Source organism: Nerophis lumbriciformis, linkage group LG18 (assembly GCF_033978685.3).
Source record: "Nerophis lumbriciformis linkage group LG18, RoL_Nlum_v2.1, whole genome shotgun sequence".
Lineage (NCBI taxonomy): Eukaryota > Metazoa > Chordata > Actinopteri > Syngnathiformes > Syngnathidae > Nerophis > Nerophis lumbriciformis.
The window spans coordinates 35,829,495-35,848,357 of record NC_084565.2 but is presented as its reverse complement, the minus strand read 5'-3'; the positions used below and the strand labels follow the sequence as shown (position 1 = coordinate 35,848,357).

General features: G+C 40.5%; 2 protein-coding genes across 3 annotated transcripts; both read right to left on the bottom strand.

The window, feature by feature from the left end:
- Positions 1-337: 337 nt before the first annotated feature.
- On the bottom strand, positions 338-7,940 carry pigc (phosphatidylinositol glycan anchor biosynthesis, class C). Of its 2 annotated transcripts, none has more exons than XM_061978231.2 (3): positions 7,850-7,940; positions 7,364-7,595; positions 338-1,694 (listed from the first exon to the last, which is right to left on the bottom strand). In XM_061978231.2, exons 2-3 carry the CDS (start codon positions 7,589-7,591, stop codon positions 1,044-1,046), a joined length of 879 nt encoding a protein of 292 aa, XP_061834215.1. In that variant the 5' UTR covers positions 7,592-7,595; positions 7,850-7,940; the 3' UTR covers positions 338-1,043. The 2 variants fall into 2 exon arrangements, with proteins under 2 accessions (XP_061834215.1, XP_061834216.1); XM_061978232.2 differs by lacking the exon at positions 7,850-7,940 and adding an exon at positions 7,715-7,833.
- Positions 7,941-12,637: 4,697 nt separating this feature from the next.
- On the bottom strand, positions 12,638-18,484 carry tmed5 (transmembrane p24 trafficking protein 5). The gene is made up of 4 exons (XM_061978220.2): positions 18,179-18,484; positions 16,120-16,217; positions 15,855-16,035; positions 12,638-13,336 (listed from the first exon to the last, which is right to left on the bottom strand). Exons 1-4 carry the CDS (start codon positions 18,362-18,364, stop codon positions 13,118-13,120), a joined length of 684 nt encoding a protein of 227 aa, XP_061834204.1. The 5' UTR covers positions 18,365-18,484; the 3' UTR covers positions 12,638-13,117.
- Positions 18,485-18,863: the final 379 nt, after the last annotated feature.

The following is an 18,863-nucleotide window of genomic DNA, read 5'->3' as shown; positions in this document are numbered from 1 at the left end:
CTGTAGTTGTAGTGTGCTGCCCTCTAGAGGTTAAATCACTAAACGTCAGAAATAGTGGCAAAACGCGGACGTTACTACACAACCGAGATGGGAAAATTACTGTTATAAATGTACTTCCTTTCTCCCAATAAGTAATTAATTCATAACGGAACTAGCCCTTCATATATATGTTTAGTTACTGAGAGAAGTCTGTTATTTTGAAACATCTTAAAAACTTGACATGCACTTAATGTCCTTGTCTTTTACATGAACTACATTATAATGCCTCCTGAATACACCAAGTTAGAATTAGTAACAGTTATTTCTAACACTGCAACTGAATACATAGGAAACTCACTGATGTCATGAAACATGTGAAGAAAAACCCAGACTAAATTAAAAATAATCCCAGTGTTTTCTTAAACAATTTACAGGTTTTTTTTTAACTTGACAACCCATGAATTGTATTAAAAGGCTTCAGGTGACACTTTTTTTCCCTTCATACGGCAGTATTGTAATCAATACTATGATATTCAACATTGCAAATCCACAGTATGTAATGACAGTTAAAAATGTGTGCAAAATAGCATCATGTGTCCATAACACATTTCATAAACTATTGAGGTCAGTATTTTAACATATTAAAATAGCAGTTTCAGCTAAAAAAAACAGCTTTTACCCGCAGATAAGTTGTCCAAGAGTAGACCTGATTTAAAAGGTGTACGGTGGATTGACAGTAAATATAACAATACACCGCTTCACCTGCACAATCTTCGAGCCATGTATTAACTCTCATTCGATAGTGCCGGTGTACCTAATGAAGTGTCCAGTGATTCATAAAATATTGAGGTCAGCATTTAAAATATTAAAATAGCATTTTCAACTAAAAAACAGCTTTTACCCGCAGATAAGTTGTCCAAGAGTAGACTTGATCTAAAAGGTGTACTGTGGATTGAACACACCGCTTCACCTGCACAATCTTCAAGTCATGTACTAACTCTCACTTGATAGTGCCGGTGTACCTAATGAAGTGTCCAGTGTGTCTGCTGTATGTGCTTAGGTCTTCAGCGGAGGAAGTGGCTGAGGTCCTCGCGGATCTCCGCTTCGTCCCAGGGCCCCTGGATGTTGTCCTTGTGCCTCTGCAGCCACACCAGCAGCGCGGGGCAAAGCAGCGTCACGCTCAGGACCGCCAGGGACAAGAGCAGGGCGCCGCCGGGCGACTGCGACGCCAGGCCGCCCGTGCCCGCCGCGCTCACCCCGGCGCACACTGCGGTGAAGTGGCTCGGAGCGTTGTCCCTTATCCTCCGCAGCAGGCACGGCCACAGGGCGAACACCAGCAGGGCGCAGCTGAGCATGGCAAAGGTGTGGAGGGCGCCCGGGAGTCTGGAGGCCAGGCAGACGGAGGCGAAAAGCGCCGCGTTCAAGGACAGGCTGCCGGGCGGCGAGGGATGGGCGTACGGGAACGACACCAGGTGGGCCAGCAGCATGACCGCCGACATGGCGTACACAGTGTCTGTGCTCACTGACTCGGTTAGTGTCTTTAGCACCGGCGAGAAGCCAAAGGTGAAGGAGAGGAAGTTAATGGCGCTCTGTAGGTCGGTGAGACGAGTACGGGTGTTGCACTCCGTCGGAGGTGTGAGGACTTGGTACAGTCCGTAGCCCAGCAGGGCGCTTGCCAGGCTGGATCCGAGTAGAATCTCTGGGGACAGTAGGCCCTGAAAGCAATGATGCAATACGTTTATTGTAATTGTGCAGCCAATTAAATCATAAGTGCACTGAGGACAAGCAGTATAGAAGATTGATGTGTAAATAAAGGATAAACAGCATGCTAATTATGACTATTACTGCACAACGCAAAACTATGGAGCGCAACGCGTAGTAGTGTATAGCATAGGGGTCCTACTGAATGGGGGTTGTGAAATTATGGGTTATTAAACGTTTAAAAATATCTATTCCCCCAGCAAGTTTTCCACAAATGTCTTCAAATACACATGAACATTTATCCATTATGGTGTAGTCAACAATTGTCACTGACATGACTCACTGTCAGACTCAATTCAATGAAAATGAACACGATAACTTAGTCGCCATACCAGAGGGTTTATTCAGTAGCAGAATGAAATGATCACAGTAAATCTTCTTGTATGTCATCCACAATGTTTGTCTCCGTGGACAAAGGTGGGACCGCTAGCTTACACACTCCAGTCGCCACACTGCAAAAACTGAAATCTAGGTAAGATGAAATATCTCAAATAAGGGTGATATTTGCTTATTTTCTGTCTGATAAGATAATTCTTCTCACTAAACAGATTTTATGTTAGACTGTTTTACTTGATTTAAGTGTTTTGGTCCTAAATGATCTCAGTAAAATATTACAGCTTGTTGCTGAGATTTGATGACCTATATTGAGTAAAACATGCTTGAAACTAGAAAATCAAGTGTTGCAAAGCTGTGTCATCAACACTCACAAGTATAAAACTACTTTTTTAAAGTAATAATTTGTTATTTCAAGCTTGAAAAAAATAATCATGACTTTGACACAACTGTGTCTCATAATTAAAACAGATGACAGCCAAATGGACTTTGCTGTTTTATTTTCAATGAAACAATAGAAAATACGTACTCATATAGTAGTACAGTTGGCACAGTACAGTAAACTGACAGTTAATATTTAAACATTTAACATGCGACATTTCTAACAATTTTGAGCAGAAATAGTTCATGCACATTCAGATAAATTCTTCAAAATTACAATTAAATTTTTTTTGCCGGGGGCCGGGCTGTATATATGCGTACTAATTGACTGAAAGAGCACGCACTTGGCGCGATGATGTCATGTTATCCATGGAAAAATGCAGTTTTAGACAATATGATTTGCCTGAGCGGCTAGGAGACCCCGAGAGTAACAAGGGGTTGCCTTGTTGCCTTTCCATTAAGAACAATAAATTAGTTTTTAGTGTAAGTTTGCTGGTTTCAAGAAATGTAATGCCGAGCGCATATCATCATGTCAAGATAATGGCACTAGCATTTACTTCATTTAAGAATATTTTTCAACATATTAAGCAAAAAATATCTCTTTTTTTTCTACCAAGAAAAGTGCACTTGTTATTAGTGAGAATATACTTATTTTAAGGTATTTTTGGGTCCATTGAGGTTAGCTAATTTTACTTGTTTTGGAAAGTCTTGACAAGCCAAATGTTCTTGTTCTATTGGCAGATAATTTTGCTTAGTTCAAATAAAATACCTACAGAGCCCCTAAAGGGACATGAGGAAATGTTTTTTTATTTTTATTTTTTTAAGACATGAGATACATGTCTTAAAAAAAATACAAATAAAATAAAAAAAAATTATAAAAAAATAAAATTTCCCCCATGTCCCTTTCGGGGCTCCGTAAATACCCCTCATTTTTGTATTTTTTTTCTTGTTTTTGAACACTGACTTTTTGCAGTGTAGGGAAAAGCACCGCAGGTTAACAAAAATGAGGAGGAAAAAAGATCATTTCATAGTGCGAATATTTCATCTTCAAACGAGTGAGAAAGATGAGCGCGTCAACACGGACGAACAAGCAAGTATTCCCAATTTTTTGGAAAGAGATAGAAACAAAAAATACCAAACACCCGACCCAGCTTTTCCAACTGGTGAAACGCTACACTTCAAGATCGTTAATACTTATTGAAGTGCAATTTTTGCTCACAGCGATTCAGAATAAATTGTATTTTCATTGTTTACTTACCTAGTATAATTTAAAGTTATTTTCAATTACAATGGTTCAAATGTTTTTATTACTACTGAAAGGAATACTTGCATTGGTATTATTATATATTAGGATTACATTAGTGATTATTTGGGTCTCAATAATGCTGAAAATGATGTCCAGGGTTTCCCCTTAATTTAATTGATCGTGGCCGCCCGCCACAGAAAAATAAAAGCCGCTACACCTTAAAAAAAATGTTTCACGTGAAAATAAATTCAAGTAAGAAATGTATTGTAGCCTCCAGAAGAAGTCAAACTCTGATGCCCTTGTGAATTTTTATTGCCAATCTTTATTGCCACCAACTGGCACAATTCCAACACGTATCCTACGCACACGTCCGTCTTCGTGCTTCACTCGCAGACACACAACACTTCCTCATTCTCCGCCAATCCTTTTTCAGGCACGATATGTTCACCGTCATGGGAACAATGAACAACACATGAACACACACATTAACACCAGCAGGTCGTTACAGAATGAACGGATATATATGTAGCCTATTGTTTGCGCACTATTTACTAGTGATGCACCGAAAATGTGTCCGCCAAAAAAACACTTTAATCACAAAAACAGTGCTGCGAAACTGGATGTTGTGATGACGTAAGCAGAGCGCACGTTTGTCTGCCATGTGGACATACTTTATTATATATAAGATACATCCGCGTACAGCGATCTACAAAATGTTCTTTGTGCAAATATTAAGAGTGTCGGCTGCGTTGAAGGAGAGAAAGGCTCAAGTGTGATGTCATGCTCGCTGTTAATCGAGGACGTGGAGGGACAGAGGTACCTCAACACGAGTAAAGCCTCCAATAACACCAGAACAAGATGCTCGATTTGTTGCTATTCGTTTTAATAAAGAAAAAGTCAAAGAATTGGATACATCTGTAGTAACTTGAAAGATTCTCAACAAAATACATCGTAGATTAAGCATCAATAATGAATTAATAGAGCATAATAATATATGAGAACAAATATATGTTAATGCTAATTAATAACACTGATTTATTTTTAAATGTACAGTACAGGCCAACAGTTTGGACACACCTTCTCCTCATTCAATGCGTTTTCTTTATTTTCATGACTATTTACATTGTAGATTGTAACTGAAGGCATCAAAACTATGAATGAACACATGTGGAGTTATGTACTAAACAAAAAGGTGAAATAACTGAAAACATGTTTTATATTCTAGTTTCCTCAAAATAGCCACCCATTGCTCTGATTACCGTTTTGCACAGTCTTGGCAAAAAATGACATTATGTTAAATGAAGAGTTTCTGTCTCTGATAGTTGATATAATAATGTAACTGCATCATTAAAGGGGAACATTATCACAATTTCAGAAGGGTTAAAACCATTAAAAATCAGTTCCCAGTGGCTTATTTTATTTTTCGAAGTTTTTTTCAAAATTTTACCCATCACGCAATATCCCTAAAAAAAGCTTCAAAGTGCCTGATTTTAACCATCGTTATAAACACCCGTCCATTTTCCTGTGACGTCACATAGTGATGCCAACACAAACAAACATGGCGCATAGAACAGCAAGGTATAGCGACATTAGCTCGGATTCAGACTCGGATTTCAGCGGCTTAAGCGATTCAACAGATTACGCATGTATTGAAACGGATGGTTGTAGTGTGGAGGCAGGTAGCGAAAACGAAATTGAAGAAGAAACTGAAGCTATTGAGCCATATCGGTTTGAACCGTATGCAAGCGAAACCGACAAACGACACGACAGCCAGTGACACGGGAGAAAGCGAGGACGAATTCGGCGCTCGCCTTCTAACCAACGATTGGTATGTGTTTGTTTGGCATTAAAGGAAACTAACAACTATGAACTAGGTTTACAGCATATGAAATACATTTGGCAACAACATGCACTTTGAGAGTGCAGACAGCCCAATTTTCATCAATTAATATATTCTGTAGACATACCCTCATCCGCGCTCTTTTCCTGAAAGCTGTTCTGTCCAGTTTTGGACTTGATGTCAGCATTCCAGGGAAGCTAGGGTCGATATTCTTCTCTTGATCATCTTCGGTGGCATAAGGGACGGTGTGAGCCAAGACATCCAGGGGGTTTAGCTCGCTTGTCTGCGGGAACAAACTGCCGCCATTGCTTGCCGTGCTACCGAGGTCCTTTGTCCCTGAATTGCTCACACACTCCGGCAGATTCAATGGGGGTCTGGCGGCTGATTTCTTTGACTTTATCGTTGGAAATGCATCTGCTTTGAGTGTCGCAGGATATCCACACATTCTTGCCATCTCTGTCGTAGCATAGCTTTCGTCGGTAAAGTGTGCGGAACAAACGTCCAATTTCTTGCCACTTTCGCATCTTTGGGCCACTGGTGCAACTTGAAACCGTCCCTGTTCGTGTTGTTACACCCTCCGACGAGGCATGATGTCTCCAAGGTACGGAAAACAGTCGAAAAAACGGAAAATAACAGCTGATTTGACTCTGTGTTTGAGAAAATGGCGGATTACTTCCCGATGTGACGTCACATTGTGACGTCATCGCTCCGAGAGCGAATAATAGAAAGGCGTTTAATTCGCCAAAATTCACCCATTTAGAGTTCGGAAATCGGTTAAAAAAATATATGGTCTTTTTTCTGCAACATCAAGGTATATATTGACGCTTACATAGGTCTGGTGATAATGTTCCCCTTTAAGCCTACATGAACTCCATGGTGTTCAGGGATGAATAGTATCTCCTATTGCTATTGTACCATTTTTTCAGCTATAGTTACATTACCGGTAATTATTAGTAATGCAGCAGCCTAGTTTTGAATGGCAGGGTCCCTGCTATCACATGTTGATAAAAATATAACATTTACATAATAAATCAACTACAGGCTTCCCAAATGCTGTAATAAATTAAGCATGATGAGTTGACTTGAAACTGTAATGTTGCACTTTTTATATGTAAAAGAAAAGTTTTGTCATTTTATTTAATCAGAGCAACAACCTGAGGCAGTTTAATGTTGATTAACGTGGGCAGAATTATTATAGTGTTCCAAATGTTAAAAGGATAAAGCCATTGTTTACAAATTTGGTAAATAAATAACCAAAAAACTTATATTTTGTTGTTTTCTTACTGTACCGAAAATGAACCGAACCGTAACCTCTAAACCGAGGTACGTACCGAACCGAAATTTTAGTGTACCGTTACACCTCTAATATATACAATTTGCTTCCGTCAGCAGCTACATGTTTGTTTGTTTTTAACATTTTAATAATATTTGCAACATTTAAAGAAAACCCTTTGCACGTTGTCATGGGGTATTGTCTGTAGAATTTTCAGGACAACATAAATTTCTTCCATTTTGGAATAAGGCTGTAACATAACATGTGAAGTGAAGTGAATTATATTTATATAGCGCTTTTCTCTAGTGACTCAAAGCGCTTTACATAGTAAACCCCAATATCTAAGTTACATTTAAACCAGTGTGGGGGTGGCACTGGGAGCAGGTGGGTAAAGTGTCTTGCCCAAGGACACAACGGCAGTAACTAGGATGGCTGATGCGGGGATCGAACCTGCAACCCTCAAGTTGCTGGCACAGCCGCTCTACCAACCGAACTATACCGCCCTTCAATGTGCAAACAGTGAAGGCATTATTTGGCACACATGCCTTACCTGTTCCATGTAGAGCCAGAGGGTGATGAAAATGGCCACGCAGGACAGCTGCTGCGCCACCAGGCCGGCCTCTCTCACCACGGCCCAGTATCGGTACTGACGGATGCCCTCGTTCCTTCGCAACTCCTCCAGGAACCTCCGATCCACGTAGTTGTCCGGGTAGGGCTGGCGCTCCCACAGCACCTTCCGCCAGGGCGCGGCCGGACTCTGGACGCTGTCTGGCCCCATCACCCTAAACCCCCCACACAAAGTTAGAATAATAGCGAAATACATTTTGCATGAAGAACATGTTGGAGCTTTGACTGTTATTATTCGCCATTTTAACCTACTGCTCACAGTGGTGATACATACACGACAATCACAGCCACTATCAAGTTTGACTCCCGGTTGAACAGATTTGACACGTTTTTCTGTCCATGTTAATATTTCATAAGCATAAGATAAATATTAATCGACTGACTAAACAATTTAAAAAAATCGTCTTACCGAAGGAGACCATTGATGTGCTTTTCAAAACACGGTAGCGACCCGGAAAAGAACCTCGTCGGTCGGTTTAGCTCACAGCGCCCTCTGGCGGTTGGCGTGCAGACAAACGCCAACTGCTGTATCCATAGACATATTATAAGTAGACGCAGCATGGAGCGCTACTGCCTACTGGCGCTGACGAGACGCGGGGTCGCCATCTTGGAGTGGTGATCCGCTCCACTCAGTGCAATTCATTTGGCAGGAGCAATGAACTGTCAGCGCATTTAGTTCATCTAACCTCACTGAATACCACTGATTTTCACGCGGTTTTTCGTCATACGTGTAGCTATGATAAAGGACACGTGTTTTGGCGTGTTTTATTATTCATAGTTTGCTTAACAGTAATATAATATTCTTATATGCCATAAATGACCAGACGTCCAACATCAAAACTGGGAATATAATCCCAGAGAAGGGGGGAAAAAATGGTCAGCTATTTTTAAGTTGAAGAAACAATATGATTAGGTTATATATACATTCGTATATCCTACATAAACAATGTATGAATACATTAGATATCTATATATCTTAGGTACCTACAGACTGTGTATCTCTGTTGCTGCAGCAGAGAGTTTATTCTGTCTGTTATTAATATTTCTGGTTCCTACATTATATATCAATATAGATCGATCAATACAGTCTGCAGGGATACAGTCCGTAAGCACGCGTTTTTATGACAAAAAAATTAAAAAAAATTAAAAACATGATTGTATTTCTTTATATATATATATATAAAAAGCACCCCCCCCCCTTTCTGTTATTAATATTTCTGGTTCCTACATTATATATCAATATAGATCGATCAATACAGTCTGCAGGGATACAGTCCGTAAGCACGCGTTTTTATGACAAAAAAATTAAAAACATGATTGTATTTCTTTATAAAAAATAAAAAATAAAAATTTTTTCAAGCGTTGACCGGTCCGCAGCTACAAAAAGGTTGGGGACCACTGCCTTAAATGATAATGTTTACAGTGATTGGGTGGATGGATGGATGGATGGGTTTTATATGTATTTTTTATGTATGCCCCCTGGCGGTTGGGGTGCAGACAAACGCCAACTACTGTATCATGGCAACGATGAGATTATTTAGAAAATCTCCTGTTAACTCTTGCACAATTAAACATTTCCTAAAAAAAATATTAGTAAACACACGTTTTTATATAATTTCACGCCTTCTCGTTTCTGATGGAGAGATAGACAAATGTAAATATTTGTCGGTCGGTTTAGCTCGCAGCGCCCCCCGGCGGTTGGCGTGCAGACAAACGCCAACTACTGTATCATGGCAACAATGAGATTATTTAGAAAATCTCATGTTAACTCTTGCACAATTAAAAAAAAAAACAGTCAATTTACCATATATGGCAGGATAGTAGTCCTGCACTGTACTTGACGTGTCACAGCAATCAATGGCCAGTGATGTGGATAACTGATGGTAAGGCATTGACTTTAAATGTACTTTTGTTTTGAATTATTGTGCCCTAGTTATTGTTTATACATGGATACAGGATAACAAGAAAAATATAATAACTCACTTTCGGTAAAATGTTTTAAAATGGTGGTCTTAACCTTAAACTGTCCTTTATTTCCCTTAGTTTCAGGAGTCCTCTTTGTAGAAAGATGCCCGCAACAAGGACCTGCCAGCTTTACGGTGAGCCAGAGTAGTGTGTTTAGCAAGAATTATTACATTACACAAAAGAAGTAACTTACAGAAAAGTGCTTGGACTGCACAAAGTCATGACGTGTAATAAATGTTTTTTCCCCATTCAGACAGTGGTGCTCTGCTGGCCTAACATAACCAGAAATCATGATCATAATTAAAGATACAATTATTTTTTTTATTTACTTTCCCTAAATATCTAAAAATATTCATATTCTCTTCATGTGTTATTATGCGATTTCCTGTGCTGTTGTTTTTAGGTTAGAGTTTGTATCCAATCAGAATTCAGCTAGCAAATATTGCCATGCTGTACCAAATCTGCCCGGGGCCTTTAGAATCAACAATGCAGGCGTTTGTGCACATACAGTTGATAGACAATTGCGATAGCCAATCCGATCACGAGTTTGTCAGTAAGGCCTTCTAGCTGGCCTTACGCTGTGATTGGATACTCACTTGGGAGTCCCAAGTGAGTATCCAATCACAAGTTGCGAAAACAAGAAGTGGCACTGTAGCCATACGAGCCACAGAAAACTCACCGGTACTCACAAAGAAGGAGAGCAACATGTTGATTAGATGGCAGACATATATTTGCAAGGCCATTTTCAAGAAGGATACTTAAGAGAAACTCCATCTTGTGAGACGAGGTCGGCGATGAAATGGGGAAACGCCCGCCATTTCCACTTGAATCAACAGACTACGAGGGGCTATACGGCGTCGAATAGATGCTACAAATATGTTATTTCTTTTTTTTTTTTTTCAAGTTGGGGAGGAGACCTTGCCCCAAGTGGAGGAGTTCAAGTACCTCGGAGTCTTGTTCACGAGTGAGGGAAGAGTGGATCGTGAGATTGACAGGCGGATCGGTGCGGCGTCTTCAGTAATGGGGACGCTGTATCGATCCGTTGTGGTGAAGAAGGAGCTGAGCCGGAAGGCAAAGCTCTCAACCCTGACACTCCTTCTCAACTGTCTATGCGACGTCAAGGCTTGGTTAGCCCAGAATTTTTTAATAATGAATGAGGGAAAAACGGAAATTTTAGTGTTTGGTCCGGCCCTCACTGACTTGGGACCATTGCAAAATTATGTGCGTCCCAAAGTCACCAGCCTTGGCGTCACTATAGACAGCGATTTTAAACTTGACAAACAAGTCAATGGCGTTTTAAAATCGTGTTTTTATCATCTTCGTCTTTTAGCAAAGGTAAAACCGTTTTTATCTTTTAACCTTTTTGAACAAGTCGTGCATGCTTTTATTTCAAGTCGCCTGGACTACTGCAATGCACTTTATGCTGGCATTAGCCAAAAAGCTCTCTCCCGGTTGCAGTTAGTCCAGAATGCGGCAGCACGACTTTTAACAGGGGCCAGGAGACGCCAGCATATAACCCCAATCCTTGAGAGTTTGCACTGGCTCCCTGTTCATTTTAGAATTGATTTTAAAACCTTGCTGTTTGTTTTTAAAGCTTTACATGGACTGGCACCTCAGTATATCTCGGACCTCATCCAAACTTACAATCCTGCGCGCGCTCTGAGGTCCGAGAGCCAGCTCCAGCTCGTGGTGTCCAAGACGAGACTTAAAACCAGGGGAGACAGGGCCTTCTCTGTGGTCGGCCCTAAGCTCTGGAACACTCTGCCCCTCCATGTTCGAACTGCTCCCACAGTGGAGTGTTTTAAGTCTCGTCTTAAGACCCACTTTTATTCTCTGGCTTTTAACACTACGTGAGTTGTGTGGTCCTCTGTTGTCCTCTGTGTTTTTAAAATTTTGCTTTTGCTTTCTATTTACTGTTTTAATTGGTTTTACCCTTTGAAATTGTTTTTAATCACATTTATTTTATATTGTTTTTAATTGTGTTTAATATTGTTGTGCAGCACTTTGGAAACATTTTGTTGTTTAAATGTGCTATATAAATAAAGTGGATTGGATTGGATTGGATTCAATTTACGTTCCCATCCTCACCTATGGTCATGAGCTTTGGGTTATGGCCGAAAGGACAAGATCACGGGTACAAGCGGCCGAAATGAGTTTCCTGCGCCGGGTGGCGGGGCTCTCCCTTAGAGATAGGGTGAGAAGCTCTGTCATCCGGTGGGAGCTCAAAGTAAAGCCGCTGCTCCTCCACATGGAGAGGAGCCAGATGAGGTGGTTCGGGCATCTGGTCAGGATGCCACCCGAACACCTCCCTAGGGAGGTGTTTAGGGAATCCGACCGGTAGGAGGCCACGGGGAAGACCCAGGACACGTTGGGAAGACTACGTCTCCCGGCTGGCCTGGGAACGCCTCGGGATCCCCCGGGAAGAGCTGGACGAAGTGCCTGGGGAGAGGGAAGTCTGGGCTTCTCTGCTTAGGCTACTGCCCCCGCGGCCCGACCTCAGATAAGCGGAAGAAAATGGATGGATGGATGGATATTTTTTCACGTTTAATGTGTTTTTTGCAATTTTAATTTTGACAAGATATGTTTTAATTGGGGCAGCACGGTGGAACAGGGGTTAGTGCATGTGCCTCACAATACGAAGGTCCTGAGTAGTCCTGAGTTCAATCCCGGGCTCAGGATCTTTCTGTGTGGAGTTTGCATGTTCTCCCTGTGACTGCGTGGGGATAGGTTGATTGGCAACACTAAATTGGCCCTCGTGTGTGAATATGAGTGTGAATGTTGTCTGTCTATCTGTGTTGGCCCTGCGATGAGGTGGTGACTTGTCCAGGGTGTAGCCCGCCTTCCGCCCGATTGTAGCCGAGACAGGCTCCAGCACCCCCCGCGACCCCAAAATGGACAAGCGGTAGAAAATGGATGGATGGATGGATGTTTTAATTGCTGATGCGGGTTTATTGATTTTTAAACGCGCCAGAAAATAATCCGTTTTGTACACTGTTGTAGCGCATAAATGTGTTCCTGTATAGTATTTCTCCAGCAATGGTCATGTAGGGACATAAATGATGGTATTTTGAGAGGTAATCATTGAAGTCGGACATCACTGAAGGCCGAGGTGGGAAACGCACTGCATCCAGAGAAGGCTCTGCGACTCACCCCCCCCCCCCCCCCCCCCTTTATTCAATCGGGAAATGTGCAAATTCAGAAGTGTTTACTCAAATAAAAGTAACAATTGGAATCATACATCAAATAACTTTATTGGACACATTTTCATTTTTGAGGTCCAAGTCACTGCATGACAGTAATAAGAATGACGGTTCCAACCATTAAGGTCAAAAACATTTTCTTTTAATTTACACATTTACAAGTAAAGGAATAAATATCTCAGTCACAGGTTTTTCTTTGCGGTTGTTCAGTAACGCAGGTGTAATCTTTGTTTCTGTGTCAGTCGACTTTACAAAATGAGGACGTACAGTGCTTTAGAACGGCGTCAGTCAGCTTCATGTTATACACTAAAGTGTTGACAGTGTAACAAATTCTAGTCTAAGACATGTTAAGGGTCTTATAAAAACGTTGTGTCCCATGATTGAAAAGACAAATCCAGTGCTTTGAAGACCTGAAAATGCTGTTTGTTGTGTTAATGTAAATATATATATATAAGCTCTGCGGAAATAAGTAAATATTCCCTTTTCTACCCACCAGGCCTCCCTGGGAGACGCTACGTGCGAATCTTCTTCTTGTCCTCGAAAAGCGAGCGCACCAAGTAGACCTGGACGCCCGACACCAGCATCATCACCACCAGGTTGACCACCGACCAGAAGTTGACCCTGTCGCAGTTGCTCTCCTGGATGTTCCTGTCGCGGGCCTCGAAAGCGCGCAGCACCGTCTGGATCTGGACGCTCTTGCCCAGGCGGGCCTTCACGCTGTTGATGGTGTCCTGGAGGGGGAGCAGCCAGACAAGATGACATGAGTAAAAAGGTACGCAAATTACAAAAACATCATTTGACCTCAACCCTTTTTCAACATCCAAATTTCTCCAATTTATTTTTATTTTTTTGAAAGACAACGGGAAAACACTCAAGGCAATACATGTCGATTTTGGAAATGAAACTGTCCTCATTTTTAACAAGAGTCCACCTTTGAGGACCAATAATAATATTAGCTGTAGAAGTGTGATTACATGATGTCACAATTTACTGGATGAATCCATAAAAATCCCCAAAATTGCATATTTTTGTAAACAAGTTCCTCTCAAAAAGTGGAGCGTGTGACCCCAGTGAACATGCTTTATCAGTATCATGCGGTATCATGCTTCCAACTCCCCTTTGAAAAGCTGTGCACTACAAAATGCTCACTGTGGCCATTAATTCCGACTTCCTGATTTTTATTGAACCTCTAAAGGCTCAGTGGCCACATGCGTGGACAGCACCTTTTAGCTCTTATTTCCAAAATTGTGTACACGACTGAATTGGGGTCTTATGGCCGCTTATGTGGACACTTATACTGCCATCTGGTGGTGTCAGAAGAGTATAATATACAATGGAATTTGGGGAAAAAAGTGTAAAAATAAGAATTAGCATGTCACTAAACATGAAGTACACGTTTGTGTACTTATGGACTAAGTACATCATATCGAAAGATGATTCTTAGTTTTTATTCTAATTAGGGTCCAATAAGCCAGCAAAGAGAAATAAAAAAAAGTATGTAAACAAACAGCTTGGGCCTTAAGAGGTTAAATCAGCACAAATGATTTTATCAAATTTTGTTGTGTTTTGTAGGTTTAAGTGTTTTATGTACAGTACAGGCCAAAAGTTTGGACACACCTTCTCATTCAATGCGTTTTCATTACCGGTATTTTCATGACTATTACATTGTAGATTGTCACTGAAGGCACCAAAACTATGAATGAACACATGTGGAGTTATGTACTTAACAAAAAAAAAAGACGAAATAACTGAAAACATGTTTTATATTCTAGTTTCTTCAAAATAGCCACCATTTGCTCTGATTACTGCTTTGCCCACTCTTGGCGTTCTCTCCATGAGCTTCAAGAGGTAGTCACCTGAAAGGGTTTTCACTTCACAGGTGTGCTTGAAGCTCATCAAGAGAATGCCAAGAGTGTGCAAAGCCGTAATCAGAGCAAAGGGGGGCTATTTTGAAGAAACTAGAATATAAAACATGTTTTCAGTTATTTCACCTGTGTTTTGTTAAGTACATAACTCCACATGTGTTCATTCAACGTGTTGATGCCTTCAGTGACAATCTACAATGTAAAGTCATGAAAATAAGGAAAACACATTGAATGAGAAGGTGTGTCCAAACGTTTGGCCTGTACTGCATATATATATATATATATATATATATATATATATATATATATATATATATATATAAATAACGGGGGGTGCTTACAAACATCAGTTGTCTACCAATCTAAGGTAACACGCAAGGACATTAACACATCCGACACATATGTAGGATTAACCGAGGGAGAGTTCAAAACCAGATGGAACAATCACAAGGCTTCTTTCAGGAACCAAAACCTGCGGAATACCACAGAACTCAGCAAACACATTTGGGACCTCAAAGACAATAATGTTGAATATTCAATAACATGGCAAATTCTTGCATCCAGAACACCTTACAATAGTGGTAATAAAAGATGCAACCTATGCTTGAAAGAGAAACTGTTTATTATTTACCGTCCAGACCTGTCATCCCTCAACAAGCGCAGCGAAATTGTAACAGCATGCCGCCACAGACGGAAACACCTCCTAGGTAACACATGAGCCAATCACCACGCCCCTACGCCAGCCTGTACCCACCCACTCTGTGCCCTATATAAACCATGGTATGTGAATGCTCCCATTAAAATCTCCTGATGATTGAGGGAACCCCCCTCATGAAACAGGCCTGTAGAGATGAAATAGTCTTGTGATTTTTTTTCCCACACATATATATATATATATATATGAAGATGGGGGTCAGCACCTCAACTTGGTCATTTGAAAAGTGCTGAAAAAGTGTGGGCACCCCTGCTCTAGTGTACGGTATGTGATTAGTGTATACATACTGTGTATATACACATACATTTATGTAAATGAAAGCTTTTTAGAGTAGCTGTAGCACACATTAGACGCTCACGTTATACTGCATTGGGTTGGAAATGTTGTAAACAAAAGCCATCTGTAAGATACCTTCCCTGCCTCTTCCTGTCTGTCATAGCAACGCCTGTCTGCCTTTAGACACACTTCCAGGGGTGGCGGCGTCTCCTGTGTCGCAAGCTACAACAATTGTGTTGGCCTCTTTTCAGCTAATAGGCGAGAGTTCATAACACGTCATGCTGTGCATGGCTGGGTCACTTTGCACCTAATGAGGCAAACAGTAGATGGACAAAGTCTATAACCTCTTGTATTGGCTGTTGCTACACCTTTTTCGCTGGCTTGCCCACTCACCATGATGTCCTCCAGCTTCATGTCCAACATGTCCGTCCCGTGCACGTACTCCTTCCAGTCGTCGGGCTCCTCGTCGGCATCCATGTTGTCCAGGATGAGCTCAAAAAAGATGAGCTTCTCCGAGAGGGCGCTGAACGTGTTGTCGAAGCAGAACATGTAGTCCCCGTCCTCGGTCTCAATGCTGGACGAGACGCAGAAGTTTTTTTTTTGTTTTTCTTTTACAGGTGATGTTTCCCGGCCACGGATGTTTGGGGATTCAACTTACGTGTGCATCCCGTCCGACTTGTGTTGGTCATTGTACAGAATCTGGCCAGAGGGAGACGAGATGTAGAAATCCACGTCCAGGCCTGCACCATCTAATACCTGTGAATGATAATCTCAGGGTTTCTACAGATATTAGCAAATCTAATTAATCGGGATTGACCGATTATCAGCCAGTTATGGGTTTTCTTTCATCGGTAGCGGACGATATTTTTTATTTTTTTACAACCACAATAAGAAAACATCAGCAGATACAATTCATACACATTTGATACAAGTATGTAGTATAAAAAAATTTGATAAGTAGAGACTAAGTTAGTAGTACTAATTAGTGCCCCTTTCTGCTGAGCGGCGGTGCTCAGAAAATCCCATATTTTTACAAATTTTTAGAAGTTTTCCCATTTTTTGACATGCAAATATTGATGCTCCTCTTGGACACATGTAATACGGGTGTTTGTGATATCCCCTGATGTATTTTCTTGCTAAATTAACCACAATATTGACGCCGCATAAAACATTATGTCGCACGTTTCATTAAAAACTAATGTTAAAAAAACAACTTAACATATACAATTCATGTTTCAATAACTTTTACTGCCAATGAAAGTTGCCTGCAAATTTCGGTTATCGGCCTCCTTGACCTTGACTACTACTACTAATCAGTATCGACCCGGGCTATACATATGTATGTATGTATGTATATATATATATATATATATATATATACACACACATATACATATATATATATACACACACACGTTAGGTCAGGAAAAAAACAAAGAGGCTATTTCATCCCTACAAGCCTGTTTCGCGGTTTATAAATATATATATATATATAGACAATATAATTTTCCTGAGCGGCTAGGAGACACCGAGAGTAACAAGCGGTAGAAAAAGATTTAAAAAAAAAAAAATAATTAAATAAAAAAAATATATATATATATATATTTTTTTTTACTTGGGACTTGCCGCGGGCTGGATTTTGTACGCTGACGGGCCATATCCGGCCCGTAGTTTGGGGACCCCCGGTCTAAAACATACGATTGTTGAGATCGGTAGGTTGTGAGTTCAAACCCCGGCCGAGTCATACCAAAGACTATAAAAAATGGGACCCATTACCTCCCTGCTTGGCACTCAGCATCAAGGGTTGGAATTGGGGGTTAAATCACCAAAAATGATTCCCGGGCGCGGCACCGCTGCTGCCCACTGCTCCCCTCACCTCCCAGGGGGTGATCAAGGGGATGGGTCAAATGCAGAGGACAAATTTCACCACACCTAGTGTGTGTGTGACAATCATTGGGACTTTAACTTTAATACACACATATGTAAGCGTTTGACAATAATAATGTTGAATAGTTGAAAAGAAACTGTGAAAAGTAATTGTGGCCAAATTAAGCACTGACGTAATCATAACTTATAACAATAGAAATGCAAGCAACCCTTTCAAACGCAATCAATGTATTTTCATTAATGTAGTATTTTGTACTATTGTAATTAGAATGTGAATAATTTAACTATCCTAAATAGGTAAATAAACATCAAAATAAAAGGGACTTTCAATATTTGCGAGCAAAAACTGCACTTCAGTAAATATTGCAATTGTATAGAATGTGGTTAATGCCTCTGGACATCGTATTTAATACTTTCTAATGCCAGTTAATGCTTTAAATTGAGCAAAATCAATTTACCCGGTACTGATTTTGGTATCACTCTAACTGTACGTATACAACTGTAGACATATCGATACCAGCGCATTGAGAGTGATGATTAACAATCCAGTTTATTTGCCTGAAATAATGATCCTGTGTTCTATTCTGATAATCATTATCGATACTATTAACATGTTTAAGTAAAACAGATTGGTATCAGCAATACTACAGTGGTATTTACTTTTGATCGATACTACGTTTCGCAGTATCGTTCACCCTATACAGAGGATTAAATCAAGGAAATCAAGACTCGTTATCACTTGGAACGATAGGTGTGCCATTCAGAACACATTTAACTTAACTCTGATGAATTATACTTGATTTCCAAGCCCTATAAGCAGAGTTTGTGACCTGATATTCTATTTCCAGTGAGGCGTCTTTCTTCATAGTCTGGTAGAAACATTCCTTGCGACCAGCGGGCAGAGTGAACGTGAAGTCGCTGTCCAGAGACTGGGAGAAGGAGGCCAGCGCCAAAAACTTCTCCGAAACTACGATAAACACGACAAGGACAGGCAAAAATGTCCGGACAGTGTCCATAGTCGCGCCTGGGACTATTTAAAAACACAAGAAGAAAAAGAGAGCGTTGGAGTATTCAGTCACTGATAAGTCGCCCTGAAAACTTTACCACAGTTAGCACGCTCTAAAGCTCAGGACCCCGCCTGATTTAAAATTGGCATATTGAATTTTAAACACAACTTAATACAGTCATAAATATTTATTTTAGTTCAAAACATACATTATTGTGTTTTTAAACGATAAATTCGACATTTCGCAAAAAACAGTTAATGTCCCGGACATTTGTCGCCCTGCTTTCGCACCAAAATATGGTCTTATATGTTATAAAAAAATTAATTTGTTTCATTAGGTTGAAAAGACAATTAGCAACACAAATACAACCAAAGTAAATCTAATGTTTTAGACACTCGCCGAACTGCTGTTCTGAGCGGTACAAAACAAAAATATAAAGTAATATTGACACGTAGGACTTATGGCAAATAATATTTCCGTAACACCTTATTGGGATTCAAAACCCTTG

Excerpts from the sequence above, each read along its gene's own strand:
- pigc (XM_061978231.2), bottom strand. The coding sequence starts at position 7,591 with ATGGGGCCAGACAGCGTCCAGAGTCCGGCCGCGCCCTGGCGGAAGGTG. Across the intron at positions 1,695-7,363 it reads TCTGGCTCTACATGGAACAG|GGCCTACTGTCCCCAGAGAT; the intron begins GTAAGGCATGTG and ends CATTGCTTTCAG.
- tmed5 (XM_061978220.2), bottom strand. The coding sequence starts at position 18,364 with ATGGACACTGTCCGGACATTTTTGCCTGTCCTTGTCGTGTTTATCGTA. Across the intron at positions 16,218-18,178 it reads CACTGGAAATAGAATATCAG|GTATTAGATGGTGCAGGCCT; the intron begins GTCACAAACTCT and ends TATCATTCACAG. Across the intron at positions 16,036-16,119 it reads AAGTCGGACGGGATGCACAC|CATTGAGACCGAGGACGGGG; the intron begins GTAAGTTGAATC and ends CGTCTCGTCCAG.